Consider the following 13,151-nt stretch of genomic DNA (forward strand, 5'->3'; position numbering starts at 1 on the left):
TTGATTTGAGGAAAAACTCACTTCATTTCGGCATATTATTTCTTAAAACAAGACAATATCTTTTGCTTGTCTAGAAAATGCTTCTTGATTTAAGAACTTTTAGATATTTGGATTAGAAACAAGACAAAAAGTAAGAAAAGCATTTTTTGCAGTGAACACCAAAGACTAATTCTTACAGGGACTTTGGTCACACCATCTCTATACATTTAAACAAGGGATACGGATGGCGACATCGAATGTTTAGGCATTTGTTCTTGTTTCGAGGAAACACACGCGCATGCACACACAGACACAGAAACAGACAGACAGACAGACACACACACACACACGTTTGTTTTTGTGAAAAGCGGGGACATTACATAAGTTTCCATACGTTTTATACAGTCCAAACCGTATATTGTATTGCCCTCACCCCACCCCACCCCTAAACCCAACCATCACAGGAGACAGTGTGCAGCTTTACTCTCTGATTAAACTCATTCTGTGGGATTTATAAGCATTTTGAGAAATGAGGACATCACCAATGTCCGCATATTTCACCTCCTTTTTGTAATACCTGTGTTTTATCCATGTCATTATACAGATTTGTTTCCTGATATGTCACAAAAACACACACGCACACACACACAACACACGCAGGACAGAACAGCCGGAGCGACTCCCTTCAGATTCAACACGCATGATCTCGTTCATCAAATTTGCTTTAACTAAGTGTTCTACAGTATGGCTATATTTCACAAGGATTCTGACAGAGCAACGTGAAGCAGACGCTTTACAAAAGTTGCGTTTAAGGGGGAAACACTACAGAATGCACTGTCTTTGACAGCTCGCGACATCAACTGAGTACATTTACACGGACACCATTACTCCGCTTTTAATATGATTAAGATAATACAATGTTAGACATTTCTGTAAATTACACAGTTATTTACTGTATTTCACCCAGTGTAATACTGCAAATTCCTTTTACGGTAAATAACTGTATTTACCGTTGCATTATGGGAATTTAGTGTGACGTCGAACAACATATACAGCGATGTACTGTATTTGTAAAAATTCGTGTATTATACTGTATTTTCCACAACTGCTTCAACGCCACCTTGCGGCGATTCGACTACTCTGCACCACATTTTGCCTGAGGACCCTGGAGCAATTCTGGAGGACAATTTATTAGTGTGCCTGAAGAACATACTGGATTTAACAAACTTTACTCTGGTAAGCTGAGGCAGTGTTTCATTTTACAGAATGTTTTGTGGACGAGAATAGAACAAAGTAAAGTATAAAGTTGGCTATTATTATTTTCTCTGGCTTGGCGTTATTTCGCCCATTTGAGAAATATATAATCTATTAAGATGTTACCTTTATTTAATTTATTACATTAACACTACTATTACTTTAAATAAGACTGTTTATGACTATTAGCCATTGTTCTCGTCATATCTTTTTATTTATTTACATAGGAACCGGTGTTGCAGCTGGTTTTGGTTTAGGAGGGAACCAGAGGTATGCAGACAGTTTTGGAGGACACTTAGCACGAGACAACGGTCCGGCAGAGAGTGTTTTCCCCCAGAAGAATATGAATGAAAGACCAACAAATAATCCAGGTAAAAGCGCGTCTGTCTGTGCTGACAACAGTCGACATTGATTTGAGCACCTCTATTAGCATTTGTTTGCTCGGCAACATTGGCTGAAGCGATCTTAAAATGGTAATGTTAACTGTTAGCTAAACTGAGCTAAGTTTATACTGAATTGGACTCAAACTCATTTTAACGTGCAAAGTTTAACTTATATTGATTTATACTATATATATTAGATGTTGTGAACTTATTTTTCTCTGGTTTAGAGTAACTTATAACGTTAGCTTGAGAAAATAACATCGCGACGTAACCTATAAGAACGTTAACGTAAATCTATAACGTTACAATATGCATAGAGGTAAAGTTGGTTTTATATTCGCACATTCGTTCATTTAGAAGACTCTATACTGTTTACCATGTTACTTTGAATATTCGATCAGAATTAGCATGCCAGTATGACTTGAAATCAACATTAACACTGTTTATTTGACCGTGAGCATGTTGTACTTTGATAGTCATTAGCTGCTAAAATGATTTCGCTATTTAGAGTTTGCAAATAATACTTTTATGAAATTAAATTATTAAGGGGGAAGTCTGAATCTGCTAATATAAAACCAATTTTACCTCTAACGTTATGCATTATGCTAATAACCACCTTTTTGCTATTTATTGTTTGCTAATTATTTTTTTATCACAACTCTTGACATTTGGTTTAACATAATTGTTACCATTATATTTTTTTCTGTTTAGATATGGCACTGGCACAGCAGCAGGTGTTGTCTGAAGAAACAAACAGCATTTCAGAGGAACATTTTGATCAGCACAGCCTTATGCTTAAAAAATAAGCAAGACCAGTAAGCAACCAAGGTAAACAAATAAAAAAAAAGTTGTGTGGAGGTTGTGGATTGTAGCATGGTATTCTTATCTGTATTTTTGGCTTTTTTATGGTCTCAATATAGAATACTGGGAGCCTGCCTGTGCAAACTGGACCTCATACAACAGTAAGTACTGTACATCTATTTGTTTCTCAATATATTAATGTTACTTTTAATACAAAATGTGTCACATGTTTAGTTGCTAGCTAAATAAAAAAATCGTTTTCCCTTTTTTATTAAACCATTTAGTAGGTTTTTTTTTCATCTTTGTTTATAATATTTTTGAGCAGATTGAGGTCTGTCATGGGTCAGACATTTCAAAATACAATAATTAGTATTGGGATACATGCATTTGTCTATGTATTAAATGTCTTTTTCCCCATTTCATGTTGCCTAAATATTTTGTAATAAATAAAATAATACAATTTTTTGTATAAATAATTCCAGAGGATGAAACAAAATGCACAGCAACAACCAGAGTGAGCCAGAAGATAGCAGGAGAAGTAGTGAAGAGAATGACAACCATGAACAACAGTGAGTTATCCTTCTTTCACCAGCTAACTGAGAACTTGGATTAGGTGAGACACTCTCAATAGTTTTATCAGTATTCAGTCAGTTTTAGTTTATTAGGAATACATAAAACAAATAGTCTAATCTGTCCTGCAGTGAATTAACCCATCACAAATGCTACAATGTTTTTGTAAAACCTTGTTAGGGAAAAAAATTAACAGGACATTCTGGTTAGTTATCTTTTAAACATGGTAGTGAGCAGGTTATGAGCAGGAGCCAGTTGCTCAGTACCAGCTGAAAACTACCCCAACCTTAGCTGCCATGCTTCAAAATAATTAACCAGTATATGATTTATTTTTTTTAAACAAGCTTCTTCTATGCTTATGTTAGTCTGTTTGTCCTTATCCAGAGTTCTTCATAATCCTGGACTGAGCCAAATCCTGACCAGATGCTGTGGTGGTCATGGAGGAGTGAATCCTAAAAGACACACGTGATCAATGAGTTTCCGCATTGATCCAATGGGCCAGCCTGACCACCCGCTGGTGAACTTTCAAGCCTCTGGTGCCTAGACTGCGGCCTTGCACAAGTTTGGCTAGAGGAGAACTGGTCGTGCCCAACTGAGCCTGGTATCTCTCAAGGGATTTTATTCTACACTTTCGTCAGTTGGTGAAGTTTGTTCCATGCCACTGGATCACTTGGCTACAATTGGTGGATCGGTGGATTTGCTCTTCAGTGTTTGGACTTTCAGCAGTGACATTTACTGCTTCAATTATGAAAACTGGACTGAAGCAGCTTCAATTTATAAGAACTTCTATGTTAAGCTGCTTTGACATCATTGATCTACATTGTAAAAGTGCAATAGAAATAAAGATGAATTGCATTTGAACATGTGAATTCAGACCTTGTTGAGCATTTGACACCAGAATTAGTAATATTTTAAAGTTGTGTTGTTTCTGAGTCGGCTAATAGTTACAAATATTTATTTTTCCAACAATATGCAATTCAGAAGTTTAAATTTTTATTGTACATGTATGTTCTAGTGCTTTGTGTGATTTATTTATTTTTAATGTGTTGATTTTATTGCTTAATGTAATTTTCACACATTTTCCTTAAATGCTTTAAGCATTATTAATGTTTTAAAGAATGGAATATTTTGTAATTGTGTCTGGTTTAATGTCAGTAGTACTTAGTACAATTGTTTTTTTTTTCTCAACAATATGCAGGTCAGACACTTAAATTAGTTTTGTACATGTATGTTAATGTGCTTTGTCATTTTCAATGTTTTTTTTCTTAAAATAAAATATTTTGAATGATTGAAATGTAATGTTTTTACACATTTTTAAGCTTGTTTTAAGCATCTCCAATGTTTTAAATAAAGAGTGTTTATTTTGTTAATATTTTGTAATTGTGTCTTTTTTAGGTCTATAGTATTAAAATAATATTAATAAAATTATATTATAAAATATTTAGGACAAAATTAAAAGGTTTACAGTAGCTAACTGTTAACTTAGGTTTTTACAGTAGTTAACCATTTTCAGACACTACGGTAACATGCTGTAAACGGATTTACAGTTGTATACTGTAAATCTAAAATACAGTAACTTACTGGCAACAGTGTTGCCAGTAAGTTACTGTAAAAACCCTTTGAAATGTCTAACAGTGTACTCTTATTAAGAGACAACCATGTAAACAGCATTTCGATTGTAATTTTCCCTTCATATTCTTTGAGCAGCTACTATACCAAAATGAGGTAGCATAATTAAAATTGGGTTGAATCAAAGCTCCTGCCAATAATTTTAAAGAATGAACATCTTTTAAACAATGAAGACTTTTGTATGTAGAGCTGCCTCCAAAACCTTCTGAGTAGTGATGAGATGCCAATGTCTTCAAAAAACACAGCAAGTTTCATGACAGCATTGACCTAAAATGAATGGTATGGCCTGTTGCCAATTAAAGAAAAGCAAAAACTGTGCCGAGTAGTAAAAATTGCCAGTGTAATTTTAGGTAAAGCACAAAAACAACCAAATGAAATGTACTTAATGAGAATTAAACAGAAAGCACACGTCATTCTTGAAGATTGTTGCCATCCCTTGAATATAGCATCTAGGCTTTTGCCATTAAAAAGGCGTCTTAGACTGTCACAGTCAAATAAATGCTCAGATGGATCCAAGTGCGAGTGAAAAATAATATTTATTTGACACAGTCAAAATAAATGCAAGGAGTGAGTGCGGTGCTAGGACTATGAGAAAACAGGGCAGGGATCAGGCAGGAAAACAGGGTCCAGTGGTAACTCCTCACGGTCCTGAGCACAGACAAATGCACACATAAGCACACGTAACGAACTGACAAGGAAACACAGAAAATGTCGCCCATATATAGGCACGATAATGAGCCTCAGCTGGCGAGCTAATCAAACTAGCTGAGTGCCATCATAAGACATGACCAAAACAAATACACGTGGACAACAAAAACAAAACAAACCCACGATCAAACAGACACTCCGGAAGAGCGCACAAACCTGCAACCGTGACATAGACCCAAGTAAAGAAAACTGTGTATCAAATGTCCTTTGTGCCGACTGCCATTAGAATTTCATTAATAATTGAGTTTTTAATGTGGTTTATGTGATGATATTGAATGTATTTGTGTTGCCTGTTTTTTCTGTGATATATGTGATGTGAGCGCTGATGTGGTGAAGCCAAAGATCATTTTAAAACCTGCAAACCTGTCAAAGTGCAGGTCATATCCACAGGCCAGGATCGCCCGCCAAACACTGCGGATGTCCTGCTTAGCTCTGTCTAGAGTAAACTTGTGGAAAACTTCCAGCGTCAAAAACTTCTCTTCTGGCACTGTTGAGAAACATCGAGATAAAAGCAGATCATTCACACATTTGATCGAGCGCCTGCTTGAAGTTTTCGTAGGATGTGCGCACACCGACCCTATTTTCAATCACTTACTTTTAGACTCTTACTAAGGAATATACAACTAAATACAAAATCATTTGCCTATCTGTGAAATCATTTTTCAAAAACAACTCTTATACATAATTATTTAATAATTCTATAAAGACGGTGGATAATATTTCCTTAGCTATTTCTCTAGATAGTAGTATTCAGCTTAAAAGTGACATTTAAAGGCTTAACTAGGTTAATTAGGTCAATTAGACAAGTCATTGTATAACGAACTTAAAATTCTGTAGCCAATCAAAAAGCAAGCTGACAGCTCTCACATTGTCGCCCACTGAAGCTAAGCAGGGCTGTGCTCGGTCAGTACCTGGATGGGAGACCACATAGAAAAGCTAGGTTGCTGCTGGAAGTAATGTTAGTTTCTAAATGAGGTCCCGACTCTCTGTGGTTCTTAAAAATCCCAGGGGATTTTAAAAAATGTTTGGGTTTCACCCTGACATCCTGGCCAAATTTGGCCTCCTAACCATCCCCATATTATAATTGGCTTAATCTTAATATTAATCTGTCTCCTCTCCACCAATCAGCTGATGCGCAATATGGCTGCCGTAAAATGCTATATAAATGAAAGGAAGTAAAATATATATTTATTATAGGGGGGCTACTATTATTGACCTATTTCCCAGTTAAATTAAGACAAATAAGATTTTATCAAGAGTGTTTTAAGCTATTTCCTAATCACTCATATATTGCCTGATTACAGTGGTATACAGTAACATGCTTTAATGACGAACTACCATATACTGTCAAGTCATTTCCACTTAACATGTCGGAAATCAATGCATGTGCATCTGTGGGGGGTAGTAGTACCAAATTTTTTGGTAGTAGTTTGGTAATACATGCTTCAGTGAACTAAATGTAAGAATGTATTTAAATAACATCTAATTTATTATTAAAATGCATACGTTTTCAGTGTTTTGAGGGATATTTAGTGACTTTTAGAGGTTACTGTAGGTCAAACTATACAAATTATGTGTCCATTTTTATTTTTTATTAGGCTACATGCAGATATAAACACTTACAGTATTTTACAAGAAAATGTGTGTTGTGAATACTTGAGATGGTATTGGTCCTCAAGAGCTGCTATTTTCAGACTGTTGAATGATATTTTCCTAGCTTTGATTGGCACAATTATGCATTTACAACTCTATGAACCGCTCAAATCTATATTTACATTATACTTTTTTATTATTAATATTAAGGACATAGATCAGAGAAAGCATTTTCTTACTATTAACGTGCTGACCCACCTCTCATACATCTTGTTTTAAAGTCCTTCAGAGGGGATCAAGGAATATTGGAGGGGGTCAAACCCTCCCCAAACCCCCTGTAATTTGCACATTGGTTATATTCACACACTGCTGTCACACAACTGTTTAAACCACTTATAAAAGTGATTTAGCATAAAAGGCCCCCTTTAAGACCGTATCACTTCAGGCCAATAGGTGGCAACAAGTCAATATCTACATCATACAATATACTTCAAATCATTTTCACTGAAACATGCATGTTTAACCACATTTCGTAAACAAATCACATATTTTAAGCCAGCGTTTAAGGGACAGTTCACACAGAAATGAACATTTACTCATCATTCACTCACACACAAGTGGTCTCAAACCTTGAATTTCTTTCTTCTGTTGAACACAAAAGAAGATATTTTGAAGAATGTTGTAAAAGAAAAACAGCCAAACTTTATTTTGATGGTCAGTTTGTTGAATTTAAGTTACATTGCATCTACAGTACATGCCAACTAATTTTCATTAGACTGTTGGGTTGGGGTTAGGGTAAGTTGACATGCACTTACAAAGTTTCTTATAGTCAGTTAAATGTCTGTTGAAGGAGCAGAATCAGCAGATATTAAGCAGACAGTCTACTAATACTCAAAATAAAGATGATCTAACCAACAATATAAAGTGGTACAGAAAAAAACCACAATAGTAGGAACGAAAAATACTATGGAAGTCAACAGCTGCTTTTTTCCAACGTTCTTCCGAATATCTTCCTGTACAGACATTATTAGAACCCACTGTACATTATAATTGAAATCCTGATTTGCAATTCTACATTTGATTGTTCTTTGATGCAGTCCTTCTTCTCATACGGTCTATAAGTTATTGTCTAACACATCAATAGATGTGAAGAAAATCCTATTGTTTACTTCTGTGTCTGGAACAAAGTGCTATTATGCTTCTCTTGGATGAATATAAATTACAAGGCTGAGCTTTACTGCTGAATGAGACACACACAAGACAGTTTATTCAATTCACATTTATTGCAAGTGTTTGGCCTGCTGGGGAAATCAAGGTCTTTCTGGAGCAGTGATTGGTCACTCTGGGGATGATGAGTGGAGATCGTGAGGCAGGCCTTCTCGTCTGGAAGAGAACAGAGTCAAGAAAATCAGTGTCGATGTCTAAATGAAGCTGAATTTGAGTATGAATTAACATGACCTCTGACCCACAGAGAATTCTATATATACATATGTGTGTGTGACATACAGCATGTTCCAGAAGTGTTACTAAGCTCAGTCAGATGTCATGTCACTTAAATGAGATGAAATTACCTTTTAGAAAGTGTCCACACTAGCTCCTGCTCCTGAAGTAGGCATAAGCAGCACAGACACCTATGCCGACTCCGACCCAGGCAGCTGGACTGCTCACCGCAGCTTTCACAGCACTTTTCACATTGTTGGAGATCCTTCTTCCCCATGAAGACTCGCTGTTCGCTCTCTCCTCTGTGTCTCCAGCGGCCTCTCTCTCTGTTTCTTTACTGGTCTTTCTCTCCTCTGTATCTCCAGCGGCCTCTCTCTCTGTTTCTCCACTGGTCTTTCTCTCCTCTGTGTCTCCAGCGGCCTTTCTCTCTGTTTCTCCACTGGTCTTTCTCTCCTCTGTTTCTCCAGCTGTCTCTCTCTCCTCTGTTTGTCTTGGAGAGCTGCTGTCATTATCTGAGAGGACCTCAATTGTCTTGTCTGGGCCCCACATGATGATCAGAGGTTTATTCAGTAAATCAGTGAAGTTCAGAGCTTTTTGTGCTCGCACTGCATCACGTCGATGATGGAAAGTCACAAAGGCATAAGCAGGAGAGATGATGTTGTTTCTGCACACTTGCACAGTCGAGATGGACCCCAATGCACCAAACTTTTCAATAAGCTGTTGTTCGGTGACCATTGGGTGCAGATTGCTCACGAGCAGTGTCTTCAGCTCAATAAAGCGGCTCGTGGGGACCACAGGATCTGGTTGCTGGTCCCGTCCTGAATGCTCAAAAGTCACATAAATGTGTCTGCAATTAGTGTCTTCATCAAAAGAAAAATCCAAAGAGTGGATTTGGCTGAACTGTTTCATTGACTCAATCAGTTCTTGTTCGTCCACATCTGGGTCCAAAGTCAGAACAACCGATGACCACTCGTGATGAGGGTTGTCTGAAGACTGATTATAGTGAGTATCCATAGCGAACGAGTCCTTCACAATCACAGATTTGTCAATTCGTACAGTAACTGTGTGATTTACCAAGTCACCGTCCTGAATGCTGGCAAACTGAGATGAGCTGTTCTAACATAGAACTACTATAGAACACATTCTATGACTGTCGTTGCTAAGCAACCATCAGCTGGGAGCGCGTGTGTGCACACAAACAGGATTCTAAATTGTTTATAAATGAATCTTAATCTGTTGACTATTAGATAAACTATTTATTATTATTATTGTTTAATCCTACAGATGATTGTTAATGTGCTGTTAATTATTATTTATTAGAAAAACCACCACTACTATGTCAATTGTTTTTATATGTCCTATTTAATGTAAACATCACAAATGCTTTGGAGATACATATGGAACATTTGTCAAGCCAATAAAATAATCTGAAAACATTGACTTTCTCTGTGTGTGTGTTGGTATTTTTAAAGGTTTAACATATACATCTATTGAAAAATAACCAGTTTCTGTTGGTTTACAGAAGCTTTTAGCAGAAACCTTTGTCTCCTCAGCTGCTTCAGTTTATTTAATGAAGGATTGAGTGCGGAACAGTTTCTGCTCTGAAGATATTCGGTCACAGAACTAAACCTACCTGCAAGAGTGATTTATATTTGACTGAATAGAGTTGATAAAATAATAATATTCACGGGTGTAAAATTCCTAAATTCACCTCTCACACCATATCCCTTATTAATCTTCTGTATATACTTAGAAATAATGTATGTATGTATGTGTATACAGTTAATGTCAGAATTATTAACCCCCCTGTTTATTTCTTTCCCCAGTTTCGGTTTAACGGAGAGAAAATTATTTCAACACATTTCTAATCATGACAGATTTAATAACTAATTTCTGATAAAAGATTTATTTTTTCTTTGCCATGATGACAGTAAATAATATTTGACTAGATATTCTTCAAGACACTTCTATACAGCTAAAGTGACATTTAAAGGCTTAACTAGGTTAATTAGGTTAACTAGGCAAATTAGGGTAATTAGGCAAGTTATTGTATAACGATGGTTTGTTCTGTAGACTATCAACAAAAATAAAGCTTAAAGGGACTAATAATTTTGACCTTAAAATGGTGATTTAAAAAAAAGCTGCTTTTATTCTAGCTGAAATAAAACAAATAAGACTTTCTCCAGAAGAAAAAATATTATCAGACATACAGTGAAAAAGTCCTTGCTTTGTTAAACATCGTTTGGGAAATACTTATAAAAAAGGAAAAAAAAAATGACTTCAACTGTATGTATGTATAAACAAATACATAAATATATGTATAAGATTGCAGCTTTAAATATTTAATCGGTCACACTTAGCAATAAGATTTCCTTAACCTCTTAAACCCCAGTGATATTTTGGGATTTCCACCTGGATTTTGCCTACCCAAATTTAAAAGCTTCCAAAATCCACACGCAGAGGTGTAAATGCAAAAATTTGGTATCATTTTAAAGAAAACCCTTTGAATTTTCATAAAAAACTATAGAAAGTGTTTAAAATAACTGTATATGTTATCTGTGTTACACTGGAGCGTTTTAAAGCCGTGATTCATCAGCGGATTGCTCATATGTCAGCTTATAGTCAAATCAGCTGATGAATGTGAATTTAAAACACAGTGTCCTTGTATGTGTGGTTACACTCAGTAAACAGCGGTGAGTTCGGTAAACTGATGACCTTCACGGCCAATTGCAGTCATTTCTGTTGAGCATGTGAACACAATGGCAAATCAGCGCTGTTTAAGAAAGCGCTCAATGGCGCTCAAATGTTAGCGTGAAATGGAGGTTTTTAAACAGCATTACAGGCTCAACAGTGGCCTCTGGTGGGTTTACGCGTGGACAGTGGGCGCAAACGGCACTAGCGGGAGAACTTACTCAAGAAATTTGAGATCTGAAAAAGCGTACACAGCAGCCTCTTGTGGATTCGCGAAAACAAAAAATGCAAAAATAATTACCTCCCGGGACGTATTTCGCGGTCTACAGAAATGTCCATGGGACTACGCTTTCAGAATGAGCCTGTTTTTTTTTTAAACTTCAGTATCGATTGGTACCGAATTCCAGTATCGTGACATTATAAAAGCACATTTAAGACCCTTAAAGACTTAATGAAAAGGAAAACAAACTGTAAAAATAAACAAAACAGCAATGTGTTGAATGCAACATATAATGTCTAGGGCAGGGGTGTCCAGGATTGAGTTTATACACCCCTGGCTGTATAAACTCAGAGCAAATTAAATAAGCATATCTCACCTTGCAGCTCCACCACCTGAATGAGCACAGAAGTGGGCACCGTGTCCAGCTCATCCTCAGAGCGCTCTATGGTTTCTCCTACACTGTAGGTTAGCAGCTGTTCAGCGAAGACCATCGCCAATGGAAACTCAAGAAGCAACGAGTGCAGCACCAGCACTGCTCCAGGAGAGGGAGACACACCTGTGGAAAGAAATATAGATATAAGCTAAAGTCAGCAGGAATGGTCTTAATGAATCTGATTGTTCACTTAGAGAATGCAAAATAATGCAGATCACTGTTAAAATAAAATAAATGTACAGTGGGGAAAATAAGTATTAAACACGTCATGTTTTTCTAAAGGAGCTCCTGACATGGAATTGAACCAGATTTTGGTAAAAACCCAAACAATACAAACTTTTTGTGTAATAACAATGAAACAACACAAGGAGAAAGTACTGAACTGTTGAAACGTATTTAATACTTTATATAAAAGGATTTTTTGGTGATCGCAGCTTAAAGACTTCAAGCTTCTTTTGGATCTTCTGCGCAGAGTTGCGCGCGCAGCTGGGTTTTAAACTGTGGTGGCATGTCAACTACTGACTGACCAATGGTCTCCTGGCAAAGTTTGAGCTGGAGATTTTCTTTGTCTCTGGACAGCAAATATGCAAAATAAGGATCCGCCCGAAAGCATGTGAAGAGACATTAACTCAGAGCATTAAATCATTTAAGCTGTATAGATTACGATCACGCGCTACGCATCATGTGTTGTAAAATGTCAGGAGAAACCTAACGGTATTAAACACGACAGTTTTAAGAAATACATCAACATGATTCACACATTCTTAGCTGGTATAGTGTCTTAAAAAGGGCACGAGAGAGAGATTTACATGATAGAAAAGTCCAAAATTAAATACAAAGTTTACAAACACATAACATTTACTTATGGGCTGAATCAGGAGTTCTGAGTCCATTTCAGCGTCGGGAGCCTTGTGTGTGTGTGTCCCTGTGTGTCTGTGTGTCTGGGGAGGAAGGATGGACAGGAAGGTCTTTTGAAGTTTAGGCAACCATCTCTTTTGTGTTTTCGCAGTCTCCCGAGTTCCCAAGAACCTGTTTTAAGACGATAATAATGATGATGATGATGATGTGTGTGTGTGTGTGTGTGTGTGTGTGTGTGTGTGTGTGTGTGTGTGTGTGTGTGGTACCTGCAGGAAGCAGCAGATCTCTCCAGTAGACTGTCCTCCCCCTGATGCAGAGCTCTGCTGATGGCCATGCTCAGCCACTCGCGGACACTCTGAGCGTTTCCCCGATAGAAGAGCTCAGTCGGAGAGCAGCTCTAACCCTGCAGCTCATGCAGGACCGACTGAGCCAACAGCACAGAGTTACAGCTGATCCGGCCATCTATACACACACACAGGAGAGTCAGCAGACAGATTATGAGAAATGACTTCATCTTTCATTCTATCATTCATTTTTCATTCGGCTTAGGCCCCATTTACACTAATGCGTTTTAGTTTGAAAACTCCGTTTT

The 13,151-nt window shown here is 37.0% G+C and overlaps 3 protein-coding genes and 1 long non-coding RNA gene across 11 annotated transcripts in view; 1 reads left to right on the forward strand and 3 right to left on the reverse strand.

Moving 5' to 3' along the window:
• timd4 (T cell immunoglobulin and mucin domain containing 4) overlaps nucleotides 1-13,151 on the reverse strand; it is a 1,098,921-nt gene that overhangs the window by 244,382 nt on the left and 841,388 nt on the right. The gene's annotated exons all lie outside the window — the stretch shown is intronic.
• The window catches only part of LOC147838868 (putative E3 ubiquitin-protein ligase HECTD4), a 123,236-nt gene that overhangs the window by 49,831 nt on the left and 60,254 nt on the right, over nucleotides 1-13,151 (reverse strand). For 3 of the 7 annotated variants that reach the window (XM_087301583.1, XM_087301589.1, XM_087301584.1), the window contains 4 exons: nucleotides 12,826-13,021; nucleotides 12,564-12,730; nucleotides 11,645-11,824; nucleotides 5,688-5,811 (listed from right to left, as the gene is read on the reverse strand). In XM_087301583.1, the coding sequence (XP_087157709.1) occupies nucleotides 5,688-5,811; nucleotides 11,645-11,824; nucleotides 12,564-12,730; nucleotides 12,826-12,893 (539 nt within the window). In that variant the 5' untranslated portion in view covers nucleotides 12,894-13,021. Of the gene's footprint in view, nucleotides 1-5,133; nucleotides 5,265-5,679; nucleotides 5,812-7,175; nucleotides 7,253-11,644; nucleotides 11,825-12,563; nucleotides 12,731-12,825; nucleotides 13,022-13,151 lie in introns of those variants that run through there. The other 4 variants (XM_087301586.1, XM_087301588.1, XM_087301585.1 and 1 more) reach the window with 4 other exon arrangements.
• On the forward strand, nucleotides 1,524-4,357 carry LOC147838871 (uncharacterized). The gene is made up of 5 exons (XR_015520926.1): nucleotides 1,524-1,604; nucleotides 2,328-2,444; nucleotides 2,537-2,578; nucleotides 2,900-2,986; nucleotides 3,372-4,357. It is a non-coding gene; the product is annotated as an uncharacterized LOC147838871 (long non-coding RNA).
• LOC147838872 (uncharacterized) lies at nucleotides 8,182-10,235 on the reverse strand. 2 transcript variants are annotated; one of them, XR_015520413.1, is made up of 3 exons: nucleotides 8,798-9,533; nucleotides 8,489-8,745; nucleotides 8,182-8,300 (listed from the first exon to the last, which is right to left on the reverse strand). XR_015520413.1 is itself a non-coding variant. In XM_087301638.1 (2 exons), exon 1 carries the CDS (start codon nucleotides 9,369-9,371, stop codon nucleotides 8,508-8,510), a length of 864 nt encoding a protein of 287 aa, XP_087157764.1. In that variant the 5' UTR covers nucleotides 9,372-10,235; the 3' UTR covers nucleotides 8,182-8,300; nucleotides 8,489-8,507. The 2 variants fall into 2 exon arrangements, 1 of the variants encoding a protein (XP_087157764.1); XM_087301638.1 differs by having other exon boundaries at nucleotides 8,489-10,235.

This window comes from Danio rerio, chromosome 21 (assembly GCF_052040795.2).
Source record: "Danio rerio strain M-AB ecotype USA chromosome 21, GRCz13ab, whole genome shotgun sequence".
NCBI classification, from domain to species: domain Eukaryota; kingdom Metazoa; phylum Chordata; class Actinopteri; order Cypriniformes; family Danionidae; genus Danio; species Danio rerio.